This window comes from Budorcas taxicolor, chromosome 3, assembly GCF_023091745.1.
Source record: "Budorcas taxicolor isolate Tak-1 chromosome 3, Takin1.1, whole genome shotgun sequence".
Classification (NCBI taxonomy): domain Eukaryota; kingdom Metazoa; phylum Chordata; class Mammalia; order Artiodactyla; family Bovidae; genus Budorcas; species Budorcas taxicolor.
In genome coordinates this window covers 93,989,697-94,009,702 of record NC_068912.1, presented here as the reverse complement: position 1 = coordinate 94,009,702, position 20,006 = coordinate 93,989,697, and the positions used below count along the sequence as shown (strand labels likewise).

General features: G+C 35.4%; 1 protein-coding gene across 1 annotated transcript in view; it reads right to left on the bottom strand.

The window, feature by feature from the left end:
* TUT4 (terminal uridylyl transferase 4) overlaps positions 1–20,006 on the bottom strand; it is a 100,564-nt gene that overhangs the window by 56,429 nt on the left and 24,129 nt on the right. Inside the window, exons 4-8 of the mRNA XM_052637043.1 lie at positions 12,796–12,973; positions 11,125–11,213; positions 9,951–10,002; positions 7,693–7,762; positions 5,907–6,033 (exon numbers count right to left, since the gene is read on the bottom strand). Coding sequence (XP_052493003.1) covers positions 5,907–6,033; positions 7,693–7,762; positions 9,951–10,002; positions 11,125–11,213; positions 12,796–12,973 — 516 coding nt within the window. The remainder of the gene's footprint in view (positions 1–5,906; positions 6,034–7,692; positions 7,763–9,950; positions 10,003–11,124; positions 11,214–12,795; positions 12,974–20,006) is intronic.

Sequence of the window (20,006 nt, the reverse complement as noted above, 5' to 3'; positions counted from 1 at the left end):
CAGCCCTTTGCAAGAGAGACCCTATGGAATATAGCCTGCCAGGCTTCTCTGTTCATGAGATTTTCCAGGCAAGAATACTGGAGTGGGTTGCCATTTTCTCCTCCAGAGGATATTCCCAACCCAGGGATTGAACTGTGTCTCCTATGTCTCCTGTGTTGGCAGGCAGATTCTTCACCACCAAGCCACCTGGGAAGCCCCTTAGTCAATTAGCATATGTCTAATGTATCCTTTTAAATGATTAAATTTATAGACTATGGTCCGGATGGTTATTCAATAGTTCCCCCACCCAAGGACTTTTACATTTTGTTCCCAGTTTTTGCCACTTTAAAACAATACTGTAGTATTTATTCTTCTACATTTTCCTGACTGCTGGTGCTCATTTCTATGCGCTATATTACCAGGGAAGTGTTTGATGGATTTTAAAATGTGATATATTAAAATTCTAATAGATAATACTGTTTTTAAGAATCAGTGTAAAATTTCCTCTTTTCATCTGTAACAAGAATGTATACACATGGTTTCCAACACTAGGTGTTACCAGTTTTTTTTTTTTTTAATTAAAATATAGTTGAATTACAAAGTTGTGTAGTTTCAGATGTATAGGTGTTATCAGTTTTTTAAAAATTTGTCAACAGGATGGGTGAGATGTAATATCTAATAGTTACTTCAATTTGCATTTCCTTGTGCTACTAGGTTATGCAAATTTTCATGTATTTACTAACGATTTGAATTTGCTCTTTTCTGAACTATTAAGTCTTTTGCCAATTTTTCTGTTTCCAACAATACATATCAATTTGTACGTGCTCTTTTCACATTATAGATAATAACCCTTTATATATGTTATATACATTTGAAAATGTTATTTTTCCTAATCTGCTTTGGCATTATTTATGGTACTTTTATCCTATAAAATATACTAATGTTTATATAGTTAAAGATGCTTATAGCTTCTAGGTTTCCTACCACGGTGAAAAGATTTCTCCAATACACAAGTTATATACATATACTCTTAAATTTTCTTCTAAAATTCTGAATTTTCATTTAAGTGGAATTTATTTTTGCATTTAGTGTGCTAAGGGTCCAACATTATTTTCTTTAAGAAAGATGCGTTGTGACAGCACCATTTATTAAATAAACCATTGTTTTCTCACTGAAATGAAATATTTTATTTTTTCATAGACTAAAATTTCATTGACACTAGGATTTACTTCTGGGCTTTCTATTCTGCCCCACAGATCTATTTGTCTATCCCTATGCCAATGGTATACACTTGACTAAAGCAGTTTTATAAGGTAAAGTACATCTTCTTCCACTAGTTTTCTTTTTCTGAATTATTTTGGCTACTCTCAAACATTTATTCTTCCATACTAAGTTAAAGTATTATCTTATAATTTTTTACAAAATTCTTGGTGATTCTAATTTAAACTACTGTACACTTGAAAATTAATTTAAGAAGATTATACATTTCAGGGATATCTCTCTATCCAAAAACTTAGTAACTTTGCATTTTCCAAAAATTTAGGAGTTGTCATCACTCAGCGTTTCCCTCAACTCTTATGTCATTTACCTCTGCCAGTCCTACTAATAAAAGTTATCCCAAATCTGTCTCAGTTCAGTTCAGTCACTCAGTCGTGTGTGACTCTTTGTGACCCCATGGACTGCAGTACGCCAGGCTTCCCTGTCCATCACCAACTCCTGGAGTTTACTCAAACTCATGTCCATTGAGTCGGAGATGCCATCCAACCATCTCATCCTCTGTCATCCCCTCTCCTCCCACCTTCAATCTTTCCCAGCATCAGGGTCTTTTCAAATGAGTCAGCTTTTTGCATGAGGTGGCCAAGCACTAGAGTTTCAGCTTCAGCATCAGTCCTTCCAACGAATATTCAGGACTGATTTCCTTCAGGATGGACTGGTTGGATCTCCTTGCAGTCCAAGGGACTCTCAAGAGTCTTCTCCAACACCACAGTTCAAAAGAATCAATTCTTTGGCACTCAGCTTTCTTTATAGTCCAACTCTCACATCCATATATGACTAATGGAAAAACCAAAGTTGTCTCTGCTTTTTAATATGCTGTCTAGGTTGATCATAACTTTTCTTCCAAGGAGGAAGCGCCTTTTAATTCCATGGCTGCAGTCACCATCTGCAGTGATTTTGGAGCCCCCCCAAATAAAGTCTGTCACTGTTTCCATCTTTCCGCATCTATTTGCCATGAAGTGATGGAACCAAATGCCATCATCTTATATTCACTAACCTAACAGAGGTCATTATCCTCTCCAGCTACTCTACCACAAAATCCTGTTCAATTGGTTCCCTATTACTACTCTTTACCCCAGAAAGACCTTCTCCAAACAGAAATCACATCAAGTCACACACTGCTTACGAAACTCATCCTATGCCTTCCCACTGCAATTAAAATACAAGTTCCTTACCACTGCAAGTACCTGCCTGACCTCTCCACTACAACTTCCACTCTTACTCGCTTCATTCCAGCCACTCTTGCCTTGTTCTGCTTCTCAAGAGTTCATTCTCACCTTCAAGGCTCTGTACGAGCTATCCCTTGGATGCTACTCCCGCAGATGTTCAAGTGGCTAGTTACACTGGTCTGAGTTTATATACCACATCCTCAAAGAGACCTCCCTGCCATCCAATGAAATGTCACACTCTTAACACACCATCTCATTTTAATGGCAGTAAATTCTACCACATATTGTTATTTATATATTTGTTTATATATTTGTCTGATTCTTCCACAAGTACGTAAGCTTCACGACAGAAGGACTCAGTTCATCATGTTAGATGTTTCTAGCACCTAAGAACAGTATGTAGCACACAGGAAGCATTTAACAAATGTTGTCTCAAAAAATAAATTTGCTGAGAGTTTGTTTTCACCATTCAATAATTATCTTCCTGTACCTTTCTAATTAAATTTATTCCTTAGTATTTTATAATTTGTATCACTGTCATGAGGTAATATGGTTCCCTATGTCTATTCTATAAGGTTATTTTTATGACAGAGAAAAGCTACTGGTTTTTATACATTTATACTGTATTTAGTCATCACAAATTCTAGTAGTTTTTAACCTGAGTTTTCTAGGTATACAATCATATCATTAGCAAAAAGAACATTTTGTTTTTCCAGTATTTACATTCATTACTTTGTCTTCTTCCCTTGCTGCATTTTTTTAAAAAAAAAATCTCCAAAACAATGTATAACATCATTGGTGAACATCTCTGTAATATTCCTTATTTTAACACAGATGGCTTGAGCAATTCACCATTTTGATGGTGTTTGCTTCTGTTTTGTTTGGGGGATTTAGAAAACAGTCATTAAGTTCCATTTCTAGTTTACTTAAGAATTTTTTTTAAGGAAGCTACGTCAAGGCTGTATATTATCACCCTGCTTATTTAACTTTTTTTTGCTTATTTAACTTATATTCAGAGTACATCATGAGAAACGCTGGACTGGAAGAAACACAAGCTGGAATCAAGATTGCCGGGAGAAATATCAATAACCTCAGATATGCAGATGACACCACCCTTATGGCAGAAAGTGAAGAGGAACTAAAAAGCCTCCTGATGAAAGTAAAAGAGGAGAGTGAAAAAGTTGGCTTAAAGATCAACATTCAGAAAATGAAGATCATGGCATCTGGTCCCATCACTTCATGGGAAATAGATGGGGAAACAGTGTCAGATTTTATTTTTGGGGGCTCCACAATCACTGCAGATGGTGACTGCAGCCATGAAATTAAAAGACGCTTACTCCTTGGAAGAAAAGTTATGACCAACCTAGACAGTATATTCAAAAGCAGAGACATTACTTTGCTGACTAAGGTCCGTCTAGTCAAGGCTATGGTTTTTCCTGTGGTCACGTATGGATGTGAGAGTTGGACTGTGAAGAAGGCAAAGCGCCAAAGAATTGATGCTTTTGAACTGTGGTGTTGGAGAAGACTTGAGAGTCCCGTGGACTGCAAGGAGATCCAACCAGTCCATTCTGAAGGAGATCAGCCCTGGGATTTCTTTGGAAGGAATGATGCTAAAGCTGAAACTCCAGTACTTTGGCCACCTCATGCAAAGAGTTAACTCATTGGAAAAGACTCTGATGCTGGGAGGGATTGGGTGCAGGAGGAGAAGGGGACGACAGAGGATGAGATGGCTGGATGGCATCACTGACTCGATGGACATGAGTCTGAGTGAACTCTGGCAGCTGGTGATGGACAGGAGGCCTGGCGTGCTGCGATTCATGGGGTCGCAAAGAGTCGGACACGACTGAGCGACTGAACTAAACTGAACTCATGCCTTATCAGCATCTATGATGTTAATTCCACTTCCAACTGTTAATATAATACATTATGTTACCAGATTTCCTGATATTAAACTACTGTTATATTCCTGAAATAAACCCTACATAGTCACAATATATTAGCCTTTCTTATGATGATATCTTACATATATTCCACTTGCTTTTATTTTATTTAGACTGGTTCACCTCTCCCAGTCACTTCCAAGAGTTAAAAATCTTTTTGAAGAACTAGTTCATGTATTCAACAAATATTTATTAAATGCCTACTCTGAGCTGGCACAGGAAAATGAGAAACACTGGGACCAGCCATGAATAATTAAACAGACTAAAATTCCTATCCTCACAGTGCTTATAATTTCACAGAAGAAAACAACTTATAAACAATACATGAATATATGTATGGCAGGTAGTAAGAAATGATATGAAAAAAATTTAAAAAGGAAAAGGCAGAGAGAGTGATGGAGACAATGCTATTTTATACAGGGTGGACCAGGAAACTCTGGTAAGATGAAATTTGAGGAGAAACTTGAAAAAAAGTAAGAGAGTGAACCATTCCGGATATGTGGAAAAAGTGAAAATCGCTCAGTTGTGTCCCACTCTTTGCAACCCCATGGACTATAGCCTGCCAGGCTCCTCTGTCCATGGAATTCTCCAGGCCAGAATACTGGAGTGGGTAGCCATTCCCTTCTCCAGGGGATTTTCCTAACCCATGGATATGTAGGGGTAAGAACATTTTAGATGAAGGGAATAACAAACACAAAGGCCTTACGTATGAAGACACCCCAACTTTAGGCTTCTGATGGTTTGTTATTTTTTAAGCTGTTCCATTCAGCTGGTTCTGCCCCAACTATGGGGAGATTCCCCCAATCAAAAGTTGAGGCAAAATATTTAAAAAGAATCCTCTGTCTGTTTTTGTTCTCAAGTTATCATTCCACCACTACCCCTTTAATTCATCTTCTTTGTGTAAGACAGAGAATTTACTCATCACTAGTCTAATAAGTAATGAATACTAGACTGATGAACAGTATACAAAAAAGCTAAAATTTCTCTCTCTTGTCATTTGGACTGATACTGGTAATTACCACTTCTTGCTACCTCCAAGGGTAGAAAGGGGGAGCAGGGGGGGAACTACAGCCTTTAATAATGTAAGTTAATTCTAATTTAGGAAACTCAGATACTTAAATCTTAGCAGTTTCCCATTTAAAAACTGTAGCAGGTTATCAACAATTTAAGAGGAAAGAGAATAATATTCTAAGACAGAAACTGGAAAAAAAACGTGCAAACACAAGAATCTTAACTTGCATAACCATATCTTACAACCTTACAACTTTAACTTACAGTAAGAGTGAAAACCTGAGTGTAGATATAAGAGAATACTTCTACATGGCATAAAAGAGAATGAACTATAATAATCTAAAACTATAAATAACTCCACATGCCTGTGAAACTTTATTTTCATTCCATTATCAGAACCTGCCATACCACTTTCTGTCCAGCAGAGATAACTATTTTGTCCCCACAACACTATGATTTATGTTATATATTTGTGTAAGAAAAAGCCTTAGTTATCTAAATATTAAGTACTTTTCCCTTCTGTTCCACATACCTTAGCCCAGTAGCGAAAAGCTAACACCAAAGGAGTAAAGACAGGTTCCATTTTGCCAAGAGCAGCAAGCAAATCAGTAGTGAGGCATGCCATATCATTTCCTGCACTCACTCTGCAAAGTAAACCACTGTGAATGAAAAAGAAATTTCACTGTATTAATACCTTAAAAACCAGAATATTTCAAATCCTGTGGCTATACTTTCCAGGTATCCATAGTTAACACCTAAGAAGTCATAATAAAAAACAAATATTTTAATAAACTTACAGCTAACTGAAAACTATGTATCATTTCCATCACCGCTGCTGCTGCTGCTGCTGCTAAGTCGCTTCAGTCGTGTCTGACTCTGTGCGACCCCATAGACGGCAGCCCACCAGGCTCCACCATCCCTGGGATTCTCCAGGCAAGAACACTGGAGTGGGTTGCCATTTCCTTCTCCAATGCATGAAAGTGAAAAGTGAAAGTGAAGTCGCTCAGTCGTACCCGACTTTCAGAGACCTCATGGACTGTAGCCCACCAGGCCCCTCTGTCCATGGGATTTTCCAGGCAGGAGTACTGGAGTGGGGTGCCATTGCCTTCTCCACTAGAGGTCCATATAAATTAAAGATGTTTTATCTGTTCATTTATACTTCAGAAAAAAATAATCTTAAGTAATTAGTACTTAAGATCATGAAAAATTAATCTCAAAAGCTGCATTATGATTAATCAAAATTTTATTTATATGAGGCGAAAGACACTGATCACATCAATGTTAAGCAATGCAACATAGCTTCCTAGTCCATTCTTTTTGCTTTGCACATAATAAAAAGAAAATATGAAATACTGAACTAGCTATACTTCTTAAATCTAATTTTTACTATCCAACTTTTAAGATTTTATTGTTAGGCTATTTCCAGATTAGAGATTAGAAAGAATTTATCTATTAATCCACAAGTATGCTTATATTTAAGTGAAAGTAAGAGATACCTTAAACAAAATTATAGCAGAAACCTTTTGGTGGCAGGGAGAATGTGACTGAGGTTGCCACAAAGGCAATTTAACACAATGTGGTAGAAAAATCACTAGAAATTGTTAATACTTCTATTCCAATTGTAACTTTCCCCTAAATAATTTGAATTTGGATAAATCACTTACTATAAGGTCTCAATTTTCAAATTTAGAAAATAAGGAAGTTGAACTAGATCTTCATAGATCCTTCTAGCTTTGAATAAGCATAGTAATCTTAAAATACAAGAAATAATGATAAGTAATCAATAAAAGAACACTTTATTATTTCTATACTGTTTCTATCTCTCCCACATTGGTCTCAAGTAGGATTATTGTAGTTTCCTTTATCAAAGGTATGTTGCTGCCTCAGTCCTATAAATATCTGAATAGAAAGTCATCTCCAATGACACCTCAATTTCAGTGAACTAAAAACTAAATTCTAATAGACAGTGAGCTCCTTGAGAAGAAAGACTATTTCTTACTTTGAAATAAAAGTAAGAAAGCAAAAGTTTGAAAGCAAAGCAGTACCTAACATACAGTAAGTGCTCAATATTGTTGGGTGAATAAAAAAATGAAAAGTTTTGCATTAGAACGTTTTATTTCTAACTCTCTGGTAACTCCATTTCTTGTCAAAAGCTTGTAGCAGGCTTGCTATTTTTAATAAATAGAAACTAGCTTAATCAAGTTAATCCAAGGAGAAATCTAAAACAAAAATGTTCTGTCTTAGAAATACTCACTGCATACCTGGTTGCTGTTATTTCAAAAAAAAAAAATCTTTATTTTCTCTTCACTGTTACCAACCTTTTCCGATCTTTGCACACCACAACAGGAACTTTAGCGTGAAAATCAGATTCCACATCTACATATAATACTAATAAGGAAAAAAAATAAAACAGGTAAGCTAATGTCAACAACTGTCAAATGTTTACTCTATGGTAAACATGTAATAGTTTCCTTCTAAGCACTCTCAGTGCTTCTGTGGATAATCCATAAGATGATGGATGTTCTTGTATTGAGCATCAACCCAATAGAATCTCTTATCTCTCTTGATGTCATCTGCTGTATTATCACAAACCACAGATAGGCAGAGGTCCAAGTACTATCAGAACATTGTAATTACCTTAAGAAGAAAGGTTTTAACATCCTTAAAAGTTTGAATATTTCTAAGTATGTATACAATCTAGTCAAAGTTGTTAAACCTTCATATAGTAAACAGAGGAGGACATCACTTACTTCTGAAGGCTACTTCCACAGGAGTCACGAAATGAGAACCTACAACGCTTTGACAATATAGTTCTTTTAAATTATCCATGGCAGTAAAAGGCTAACTCTATTGGCCTCATTTGCTGTTAATATATGGAGAGTCTGCCCAATCAAAGCTCCTAAGGAAGGACTAACAGGTGAAGCACACTTCCACTCTGAAGTCTTTCTCTACATCTCCAAGGTAGGCTCCACACCATAAAATATCTAATCTAAACAAAAATAGATGGATTAACATTATCTCATTTGAAGTTTAAAGAAAATCTCTTAGTAGTACTTGCTGAAATTAATTTATTCAAAACAAATGTGCTGAAGAGCCATATATCAGGAATTGTATTATGCATGGTGGATATAACAATGAATAAATACAAAGAGCTCGATCAAGAATTTGCAAATAAATCCTGTAGATAACAGGATAGAGGTAGGTCCTGAAAGAACACAGAGGGCATATAATGGAGGGAATAATCCATCAGACTAAATCTTGAAAACCTATGCTATGTGACTTAAGATGTACTATCCATGTATTTCAGTGGAAATATGTATTTTAAATATTTTTCCCAGGTTGACAGTGAATTGCAGTGAGTCTAAAAAGGTAAAAGCTTTTATCAATAATATGCTTTAGAGCTTTTACACAATGAGAGTTAGCTATTTATTACAAAAGAAAATGATATTAAAATCCCTTCACAGGTTAAACTGAACCAAAATAATTCCTTAAAAATTTCCCTGAAAAATGGCCAAAAGCTGATAAATAATGGAGAGCTGACAGGGCAAAGAGAGAGAGGAAAAGAAATTTAGAACTGACACTAGAGCCAATAAGAAGGTATGGCTAAAGTCAATAAGCTATCTCTGCTAAGCCAAAATGCAAATATTTTTGACAGGTAATTTTGATTCATAAAATTTAGGATGATAATAGTAATAATAATAACAATTACAGCAGCAGAAATTTAATAAGTTATTGTATACTGGGTACTTTTCTAAGCTATGGCTTAACCCATTTCATCCTCATAAACAACCTTTTTATCAAAAAGATACTAAATTATTGCCATTTTACAGATGAGAAAACTGAAGCATTAACACTTCAGTAATTTGTCAAAGGACACAGAACCTGTAAGTGGTACAACTAAAATTTGAGTCTGGAAAGTCTGGCTTCATATTCTAAGTTCTTAAGCATTTACTTTATAACAAGAAAAGCAGCAAATAAAACCAAGAGAATAGTACTGCAGACTGTACTACATGATCTGGGATTTACTTTGAAAAAGATATGATTTTTACAATTTTTATTCAAAAAGTATTTTTACCTATATGAATGTCATTTTTACATAAAAATCAATCCAGACAGAAGGGCCATATATGAAAAACTTATTAGGTATAATTTGGTTGATGTACTATAAATGGGTAATATTGTTTAAGCAGGGAAAAAAACATATTTACTCAATGCATACACATATTTTTCCCCAAGTCTCTCCCTAAATCTTCCTTCATCAACAATCTAATGACTGTAGGTTTTCTGTCTCCTCCTATACAAGAACTGTCCGTAATATTCAAAGGTAAAATTTTAAAATTACCCAAAAGGCAATAGTTTATAATATGTCGATTTTAAATATGATGCTTTTTATCTAACCAACATGTAAATATTCTAGTAACCTATTAAATACATGCATGTATATGGATATATCTGAATTTAATCAATGACTCAAACATGCTAGCAGTTTTAGTTTAACTTGAATAGCCATACATAAACAGCACAATGCATATATCTTTAGAGAACTTTCTTTAGGAAAGCAACTTGTAAAACTCACCACTTTTTTTTAAAATTCCAAGCACTTGTATCAGAAGATCTGGATGATTCATCTAAAAAAAAGTTTCAAATTAAACCACTATACTAATTTTAAACTTCAAGTTGCAAAACTTTAGAGATCATTCATTAAACATAAGTAAAATAATGCTTTGCATTTTAAAATAATGAAAACAAAATACTGTTTTACTTTTATATTAAGAGATCTTAGTCATGGAAGTAGAATCTAATAAATCATGTACTGCTATTATTCTAGCGACACTCCTAGAATTAATGAGTTCTTAGAGTGACAAAAGTCTGCAATTTCATATCAAAACAAATGAAGAAGAAATTACCATATGATTTCTAAACAGAAGTTGTTGAGATAAGAAATTTAAAGGATATTGACAACTGGCAGCATGGCTAAAAGGCTTAGATTAAAATACTACTTTAAATAACAACCATGTCAAATATTTACCTTAAATGTGTTCTTTGATGCTATTTAAAAAAACGTTAACAGCTGATTCAGACTAGAAATCAAACATCAAAAAACTTTCACCCAAATCAAACCTCCTTGAGCATAAACTTATTTTCAAAAAATTCAAAACACAAAAAATGTCAACTAATTATTTTAAATGTTTGGTGTATCAGTAAATAAGCAATGTTAGCAATGCTAAACAACACAGGTATTCTGCTAATGGCTCTAGCCACTACTTATTAAAAGTACCCATAATGTACCAGGTACTATACAAAAATATATGGTATATATCACCTTATTTAATATAAAAGTTATTATTCCTATCTTGGAAATTAAGAACTGAAGCTCAAGAAGGTCAAGCAACTTGCTCCTGTGCAGCCAAGATTTGAACACAGAGGTATGATTTCAAAATTCTTTCCTCTTTTTATGCTGCTTATCATAAGCAATAACTGTTCAACACAGTCAAACACAAGCATTTTTCGTTTCTTTTTTTTTTTTTAATGCCATCCTCTTCTTCCTTTTTATTTTCTGTCTCATTTTTCGTTAATACTATCTATGCCTAACACCTAAAAAGTACTTTCCAAAAGCACTGTTAAATCATCATGGTAACATTCTACAAGCCAGAGTTTTACACTCCCCTGTATCTTCTCTAAAAAGATAATAAAAAACACTAACTACTAAGTAAGAATAACACAGGAAAGGTTCTTTTCTAATTACTCACCTTGGGAGGAAATTTTATATCTATATTAACATCACTACTTTTCAGAGCAAACTTAGTCAGAGATGAGCCATACAACCTAAGTGAACACTCTGGAAATGAAGGAAAAATATCAAAGTATGAAACAGCATGCAAATATGAGAACTTTTAAAAATAAACAGTGGTGGGAAAATTGCATATATTTTAATTCTGTGTCTTCCAATTCTAATACAAAAATTTTAAAACAATAATATCCTTTCTTAACTGACCTACAAAAGAATAAAAATGTTTCTCATTTATAGGGTTCAGGAAGAGAGAAATAACTCATACAAATTCAGTGTTTAGACCAAATTTTAGTAATAATTCATTTAGGAATGACCAGAAGTATGTTTCACATTTAATATGTAACAGTAAAGAATGTACTAACCTAGCTATGGGTACTGTCACAAACTATATTTTTAGATGTTTCTATTTACACGTGCAATAGCACTTTAAATGGGGAAGGAATCACAGACATTCAGCCAATGCTCTTAAAAACACAAAATGAAGCCAACTCAATTGATAGTGCAGACCTAAAACCAAAAAACTATAGTTTTCAAGAGCTCATACAACAAAATAAAGTTAACGGTAACATGCCACCTACATCTTTTGCAAACTAACAAACATGTTATTTCAAAAATCATAATAAGGCAAATATTATGAACAGAGTTGGAAAACTCTGAGGACAAGTTGAAAAATAACATGACTAGGACTGATGGGCATATTTAGTATGTTAGAAAGTGTAAGTTTATACTCAGTTATACATATAAAACTCTACTTTTCATGTTCACAAAATGTCTAAAAGTCATCTAAGTCATTAAAATCCTAAATATTTCATTCTTTTTTATAATAATAGTGTATCATTTCTATATGTAATTTAAATAATACCAATGTGTTTTAGATATAAAACTACATTATTAATTTTATTATTAGTTATTAGAAATAATAGAGAAGTAAACATTTTTCAATTTCAATTTATATTCTTTCTTATAAATATCACAATGGCTTCATATAAAACTATAATTTATTAACTGTCCAAAATCCCTTTGGTGGTAAGAAACAATCATATTTAATATACATTTTCATTTATTTAAATTCAGTATTAATGGAAAAAGGGCTAAGCAAATAATCTATACATAAACGTCTATAATAAACAACCCAATTCCCCCTTGAACTCAAAACTTAAGCTTTCTGTAAAGAAAGATCAAGAGTCAAAAAAAGAAATAAAAGTGCAAATTTTGCCTCTAACATCCTTAAATTAATTTTCCCCACAATCAAGCAAAAAAAATTTTATTTAGTAGTAGCATGAATACATACAACTGAAATAAATGATTAAAATGTCCATTCAGAAGTCAATGACAATGAAAATTTAATATAAAATGCAATAGTCAATCACTAAGCAATTATTTTAAAGTGTATCTGACACTTTAAAAATCTTTTTTTCTTATTACAAAAACTATACCATACTATAATTTTTCCTTTTCTTTTTCTGAACTATTTCCCGCCAAAAATTTCACTTATAAAATAATGAAATTCATCTACTTTTAAGTAGAAAAGAAAGAAGAGAAAAAAATTGAAAGAAAAACATTAAGTTTAAGAGGAAGCAAGAGGAAGAGTTGTATCGTTTTTAAAATTAAGTATAAAATGAAGTTGTACCTGGTAAAAATGTTGTTATAACCTTTGACATTTCCTCCACAATTTCCTGACGGACTTTGAGGTCATCATCTGTTATTCCTTGTTCTTTTGCTAATTCAATAACTGCAAAACTTAAAGCAGCCAAGTGGGCAGCGGAAGGAGGCGGCAGAGAACGAAGCTCACTTTCTTCCTGTTTTTCCTGTTAGTGTAATGTTTAATAACAACAATAAAAAAAGAGACTTCTATTTTAATGTCCTCATATTTAGGAGAGCAGGACATACTCAACCTATTCATCATCAATATTCATCTTCTATTGCCAGATTTAAGACATCTAGGAAATGAAACTGAACAAAAGAGACAGAGATCCCTGCCTTTGTGAAACAGGACTGAAAGCATGAGAGATGCTATGGGGGGAGCTGTTATTAAACATTTGAAAAATAAAACTTGTTTTACTTTACTGTCTGCATAAATTATGAAATGCTACAAGCCAAGATTCCGTAAGTACAACATTTAGCTGATCATTCTGTTGTAGCCAAAAGAGACTGTCTTAGGTGTAGCAGAAGGTCTTGACTGTGTCTGACTGGCATGTACAGTATCAGATTAAATCACTGCAGGAAAACATTCTAAACACTATCATCATATATTTTATATACTACCTCCCATTAAAAAAGATTTCCCTGTTATTTTATACAAAACTAGGCAAAATGGTTTTTTTAAAAAAATCTTTATTCTGCTAAGTTTGAAAGCCAATTTAAAACAAGGAGCTAAATGGGGACTATATTACATATGCACAGTAAGTTTTTTAAATTAATTGATTAATACTGATTTTAAAAAATACAGGGTAACTGCAAAAGCTACATAAATTACAGGAAAAGAAGAAAATCATCCACTAGCTCCCATACTATTCTGTTCATTTTTTTTTTTAACATAACTGAAGATCGTGTGTGTGTGCGCACACGCACGCGCAGCACAGAGCACATGATCATGTCCGACTCTTTGCAACCCCATGGACTGTAGCCCACCAGGCTTCTCTGTCCAAGGAATTTTTCAGGCAAGAATACTGGAGCAGGTTGCCATTTCCTACTCCAAGGGATCTTCCCAAGCCAGGGACTGAACCCACATCTCCTGCATCTATTACGTTTTTTATTTAATATTATAATAAAAGCATTTTCTATTATCACATTTCAGTCAGAAACAATCTCTTATTTTTCTGAGATAAGGAGCTCCCAAAAGAATAATCAAAAGTAAATTTGTTCTTTCCTCCTCCCACACTCAATATGGCTAAACAAAGACTTTGGTCTATTCCTAATTTTATTGTTATCATAATCAGTTTTAACCTCTATAAAGTTTACCTATGGGACAGAATAGTTAAACATAGAAAGTAAGACAATTTTGTTTTTATAAGTTTCTGTGATCATTTTTACAATCTTAGCTATAAACTAAATACAAGTTAGATAAACAGATATATCAGTTTTCAGGACTTTTTTTTCCAGGATTTATCCAACATACTTAGTGAAAAAAATGATATAAAATTAACATGTAACAAAACTATCTTTATATACACAGAAGTATTTCTAGATTGAAAATGGATAAAAGACGATCAATGAACACACTCCTCTGTGCTATTAATAAGCCTATTCTACCTCCTTTAGGATACTGTTCCATCAAATATTGTCATTTATATCCTCATATCATTGATCATCCTCATATCAACATGATATATATCCTATCATAAATATGATCAATTAAATCCCTGCCCTTCTGTAACATATATTCTAATTAGAGAAAACAGATAACGTATAAATAAATAAAAATTATAGTGTCAGGTAGTGTTATTAAGAAGAAACATAAGAGGCTACAGACTGATGAGAAGAGGGTGCTACTATAGAATCAAGTAGACAAAATCACTCTAAACAGGTAAAGAGACTTGATAGAAGTGAAGAAAAGATACATTTAAATTTCTGGGGGGAGAGCATTCAAGACATAGGAAATAGGCTTGGAAAATTTGCCCAAGAGGCAAAAATCTCCACATTATTCTCCCATTTCTAATCTATGACTCTTCATCCAATTCCCTGTATTTTCCAAGACATAGGAAATAGTAAATGCAAGGACTCAGAGGCAAAAAAAAAAAAGCCTAATGTCTGAAGCTGAGTAACAAAGAGGTGACTATGAAATATGATGAAGTTGAAAAGTTAAGTAGAAGCCAAATATTGTACAACCTTGTAAAATCTGATAAGGGTTTAGAATTTTAAGTTGGGAAGCCACTGATAGGCTATAAGTAGGAAATAACATGATATATTTTAAAAGAAAATTCTGGCTGCTACGTGAAGAAGATTGTGGGGGGGGGGGGAATGGAATAACTTGAAAACAGTTCAGGTGACAGATGGTGGTAGCTCAGATTACAGCACAAAAAGTAGAGATATGTGACAAATGACTAAATGTGAAATATACACTATTTTGAAGGCATATTCAATAGAATTTACTAATTGTTTGAATCTGGGGTATGAAAGAAAGAGATGAACCAAAGATGACTCAAAACGTGCTTATGCTAAGAACAGGACAAATGGCGGTGCCTTCTACTGAGATGAGGTAAATAATGGAAAGAACTAGTTTAGGTTTGGAAAATTTGCCCAGGAGGCAAAAATCTCCTAAGCATTCTCCCATTTCTAATCTCTGACTCTTTATCCAATTCCCTGTATCTATACCAGTTATTGGGCTTCCTGGGTAGCTCAACTGGTAAAGAATCCGCCTGCAATGAAGGAGATTCTGGTTCGATTCCTGGGTGGGGAAGTTCCACTAGAGAAGGAACAGGATACCCAATCCAGTGTTCCTGGGCTTCCCTTGTGGCTCAGACAATAAAAATCAGGCTGTAATGTGGAGACCTCAGTTCAATACCTGAGTTGGGAAGATTTCCTGGAGGAAGGCACGGCAACCCACTCCAGTATTCTTGCCTGGAGAATCCCCTTGGACAGAGGAGCCTGGCAGGCTACAGTCCATGGGGTTGCAAACAGTCAGACATGACTAAGCAACTAAGCATAGCACATACCAGTTATTCTTCTATTTTAAAACTTTCAATAAATTCTCAACTAAATACTAGCAAACTGAATTCACAGAATATTAAAAGGATTATACACCATGACCAAATGTGATTTATTCCTAGAACACAAGAATGGTTCAACATAAAACAATCAAGATGCAATATATCATCTTAACAGCATGAAAGGGGAGAAAGGACAAAGAACCTCAACTGGTGCAGAAAAACCATTTGACAAAATACAACACCCATCTGTGGTAAAAGCACTCAAAAAACTAGGAACAAAATGAAACTACTGCTATATAAGACCATGTATGAGAAACCTATAGCTAACATCATATCTGATAGTGAAAAACTGAAATTTTTCCTCTGAGATTAGGAACCAGTAAAGAATGACCATTTCACCACTTCTATTCAACACTTCTAGCCAGAGGAATTAGGCAAGAAAAAGAAATAAAAGGCATTCACATTAAAAAAGAATAAATAAAATTATCCCTATTCACAGATAAACATAATCTAGTATATAGATTCATGGGGTCACAAAGAGTTGGACACGACTGAGTGACTGAACTGAGTATATAGAAAACCCTTAAAAGTCTAAAAACAGACATCAGAACTACTGAGCAAATTCAGCAGGATACAAACCAACACTCAAAACTCAGGTGCCTTTCTGGGCTTCCCTGGTGGCAGAGCAGTAAAGAATCGGCCTGCCAGTGCAGGAGACATGGGTTCAGTCCCTAATCGTGGAAGATCCCACATGCCGTGGAGCAACTAAGCCCATGCACCACAATTACTGAGTCTGTGCTCTAGAGCCTGGGAGCCATGATTACTGAGCCCATATGCTGCAATTACTGAAGCCTGCACACCTAGAGTCGTGTACCACAACAAAAGAAGCCACCACAATGAGAAGCCTGCTCACCACAGCTAGAGTAGTTCCCACTCGCCACAACTAGAGAAAATTCTGCACAGCAACGAAGACTGAGCTCAGTCAAAAATAAAAATAAATAAAAGTATTTTAAAAATCAGGTGCATTTCTATATACTAACAATAAACAATATGAAACAGAAGAAAATAATTCCATCCCAAACAGCATCAAAGAGAATAAAAGACTTAAGAATGAATTTAACCAAGAAGATGAAAGAGGTATGCATTGAAAAAGACAAAATGCTGCTTAAAGAAATTAAAGAAGACATGAATAAAAAAAAAAAAAAAAGATATTCCATGCTGGGAGAAACTCTTGGACAGAGAAAGCTGACAGGCTACACAGTCCATAGCATCACAAAGAGTCAGACACAACTAAGCAACTGAGCATTCCATGTTCTGGACTGGCAGACTCAATATTGTTAAGATGTCAGTAGTATCCAAAGCAATCTACATATCCAACTCAATCCCTATCAAAATCCCAACAACTTTTTTGTAGAAAAAGAAAAAAAAACCCTAAAATTCACATGGACCCTCAAGAGACCCCAAACAGCCAAAACAATCTTGAAAATGAGCAACAAACTTAGGGGACTCAAATTTCCTGATTTCAAAACTTAGTGCAAAGTCACAGTAACCAAAAGAGTATTGCATTGGCATAAAGATAGACACAGAGGCCAATGAAATGAGGGCCCAGTAGACGTTCATATATAAGGTCAAATTATTCTTAATAAAAATATTAAGAACATTCAATGTGAAGAACTGTCTTATCAAAACACGGTACTAGGAAAGCAGGATTTTTGTTGTTGTCGTTCAGTCACTAACTCACATCTGATTCATGACCCAATGGACTGCAGCACGCTAGGCTTCCCTGTCCTTCACCATCTCTCAGAGTTCACCCAAGTTCATGTCCATCCAGTTGGTGATGCCATCCAACCATCTCATCCTCTGTCATCCCATTCTCCTGCCATCAATCTTTCCCAGCATCAGGGTCTTTTCCAATGAGTTAGCTAGCTCTTCCCATCAGGTGGCTAAAGTCTTAGAGCTTCAGCATCAGTCCATCCAATGAGTATTCAGGGCTGATTCCCCTTAGGATTGACTGGTTTGAATTCCTTGTTGTCCAAGGGACACTCAAGAGTTTTCTCCAGCACCACAGTCTGAAAGCATCAATTCTTCAGCACTCAGGCTTCCTTATGGTACAACTCACACATCCGTACATGACTACTGGAAAGACCACAGCTTTGACTATATGGACCTTTGTCAGCAAAGTGATCTGTTCGCTTTTAATATACTGTCTAGGATTGTCATAGCTTTCCTTCCAAGAAGCAAGCATCTTCTAATTTCATGGCTGCCGTTACCGTCCACAGTGATTTTGGAGCCCAGGAAGAGAAAATCTGTCACTGTTTCCACATTTCCCCCTTCTATTTGCCCTGAAGTGATGACAACGGAAGTCATGATCTTAGTTTTTTTAATGTTGAGTTTTAAGCCAGCTTTTTCACTCTTCTTCACCCTCATCAAGAGGCTCTTCAATTCATCTTCATTTTCTGGCATGAGATATGCAGAGTATCATCTGCATATCTGAGATTGTTGCTATTTCTCCTGGAAATGTTGATTCTAGCTTGTAACTCATCCAGCTCAGCATTTTGCATGATGTACTCTGCATATAAGTTAAATAAACAGGGTAACAATATACAGCTTTGTCATACTCCTTTCCCAATTTTGAACCAGTCATTTGTTCTATATAAGGTTCTAACTGTTGCTTCTTGACCCCCATACAGCTTTCTCAGGAGACAAGTAAGATGGTCTGGTATTCTCATCTCTTTAAGAATTTTCCAAAGTCTGTTGTGATCCACACAGTCATAGGATTTAGCACAATGAAGCACATTTTTTTTTTCTGGAATTTCCTTACTTTCTCTATTATCCAATGAATGTTGGCAATTTGACCTCTGGTTCCTCTGCCTTTTCTAAATCCAATTTGTACATCTAGACATTCTCAATTCAAGTACTGCAGAAGCCTAGCTTGGAGGATTTTGAGCATAACCTTACTAGTACAGGAAATGAGCACAATTGTCTGGTAGTTTGAACATTCTTTAGCACTGCCCTCTTTGGAACTGGGATGAAAACTTGCCTTTTCCAGTACTGTGGCCACTGCTGAGTTTTCCAAATTTGCTGACATACCGAGTGCAGCACTGTAACAGTATCATCTTTTAGGATCTGAAATAGTTCAGCTGGAATTCCATCACCTCCACTAGCTTCGTTTGTAGTAATGCTTCCTAAGGCCCACTTGACTTCACACTCAAGGATGTCTGGCTCCAAGTGAGCATCCACACCACACCAGTCCTTAAGACCTTTTATGTATAGTTCTGTGTATTCTTGCCACCTCTTCTGACTCTGTTAGATTCATCAAAAAAGAGGCAGACCTAAATCGATCCTTCTCCAAAGAAGACATACAGATGGCCAACAGGCCTATGAAAAGATGTTCAACATCACTGATTATTAGAGCAATGTGACTCAAACCTGCCAGGTACCACCTCACATCAATCAGAATGGCCATCGTTAAAAAGTGTACAAATAAAAATGCTGGAGACACTGTGGAGAAAAGAGAACCCTCCTACATTGTTGGTGGGAATGTAAACTGGTACAACCAGTATGGAGAACAGTATGGAGTTTCCTTAAAAAACTACAAACAGAACCATATGAACCAGCAATCCCACACCTGGAATATATCTGGAGGGAACTCTAATTTGAAAAAATACATGCTCTCCTATGTACATAGTAGCACCACTCACAGTGGCCAAGACACAGAAACAAACTAAATGTCCATCAACAGGATAAAAACATGGTACACATATACAAGGAATACTACTCCGTCATAAAAAAGAATAAAATAATGCCATCTGCAGCAACACAGATGAACTTCAGTTCAGTCCAGTTGCTCAGTCGTGTCCCATTCCTTGCGACCCCATGAATCACAGCACGCCAGGCCTCCCTGTCCATCACCAACTCCCGGAGTTCACTCAGATTCACATCCATCGAGTCAGTGATGCCTTCCAGCCATCTCATCCTCTGTCGTCCCCTCTCCTCCTGCCCCCAATCCCTCCCAGCATCAAAGTCTTCCAATGAGTCAACTCCTCGCATGAGGTGGCCAAAGTACTGGAGTTTCAGCTTTAGCATCATTCCTTCCAAAGAAATCCCAGGGCTGATCTTCAGAATGGACTGGTTGGATCTCCTTGCAGTCCAAGGGACTCTCAAGAGTCTTCTCCAGCACCACAGTTCAAAA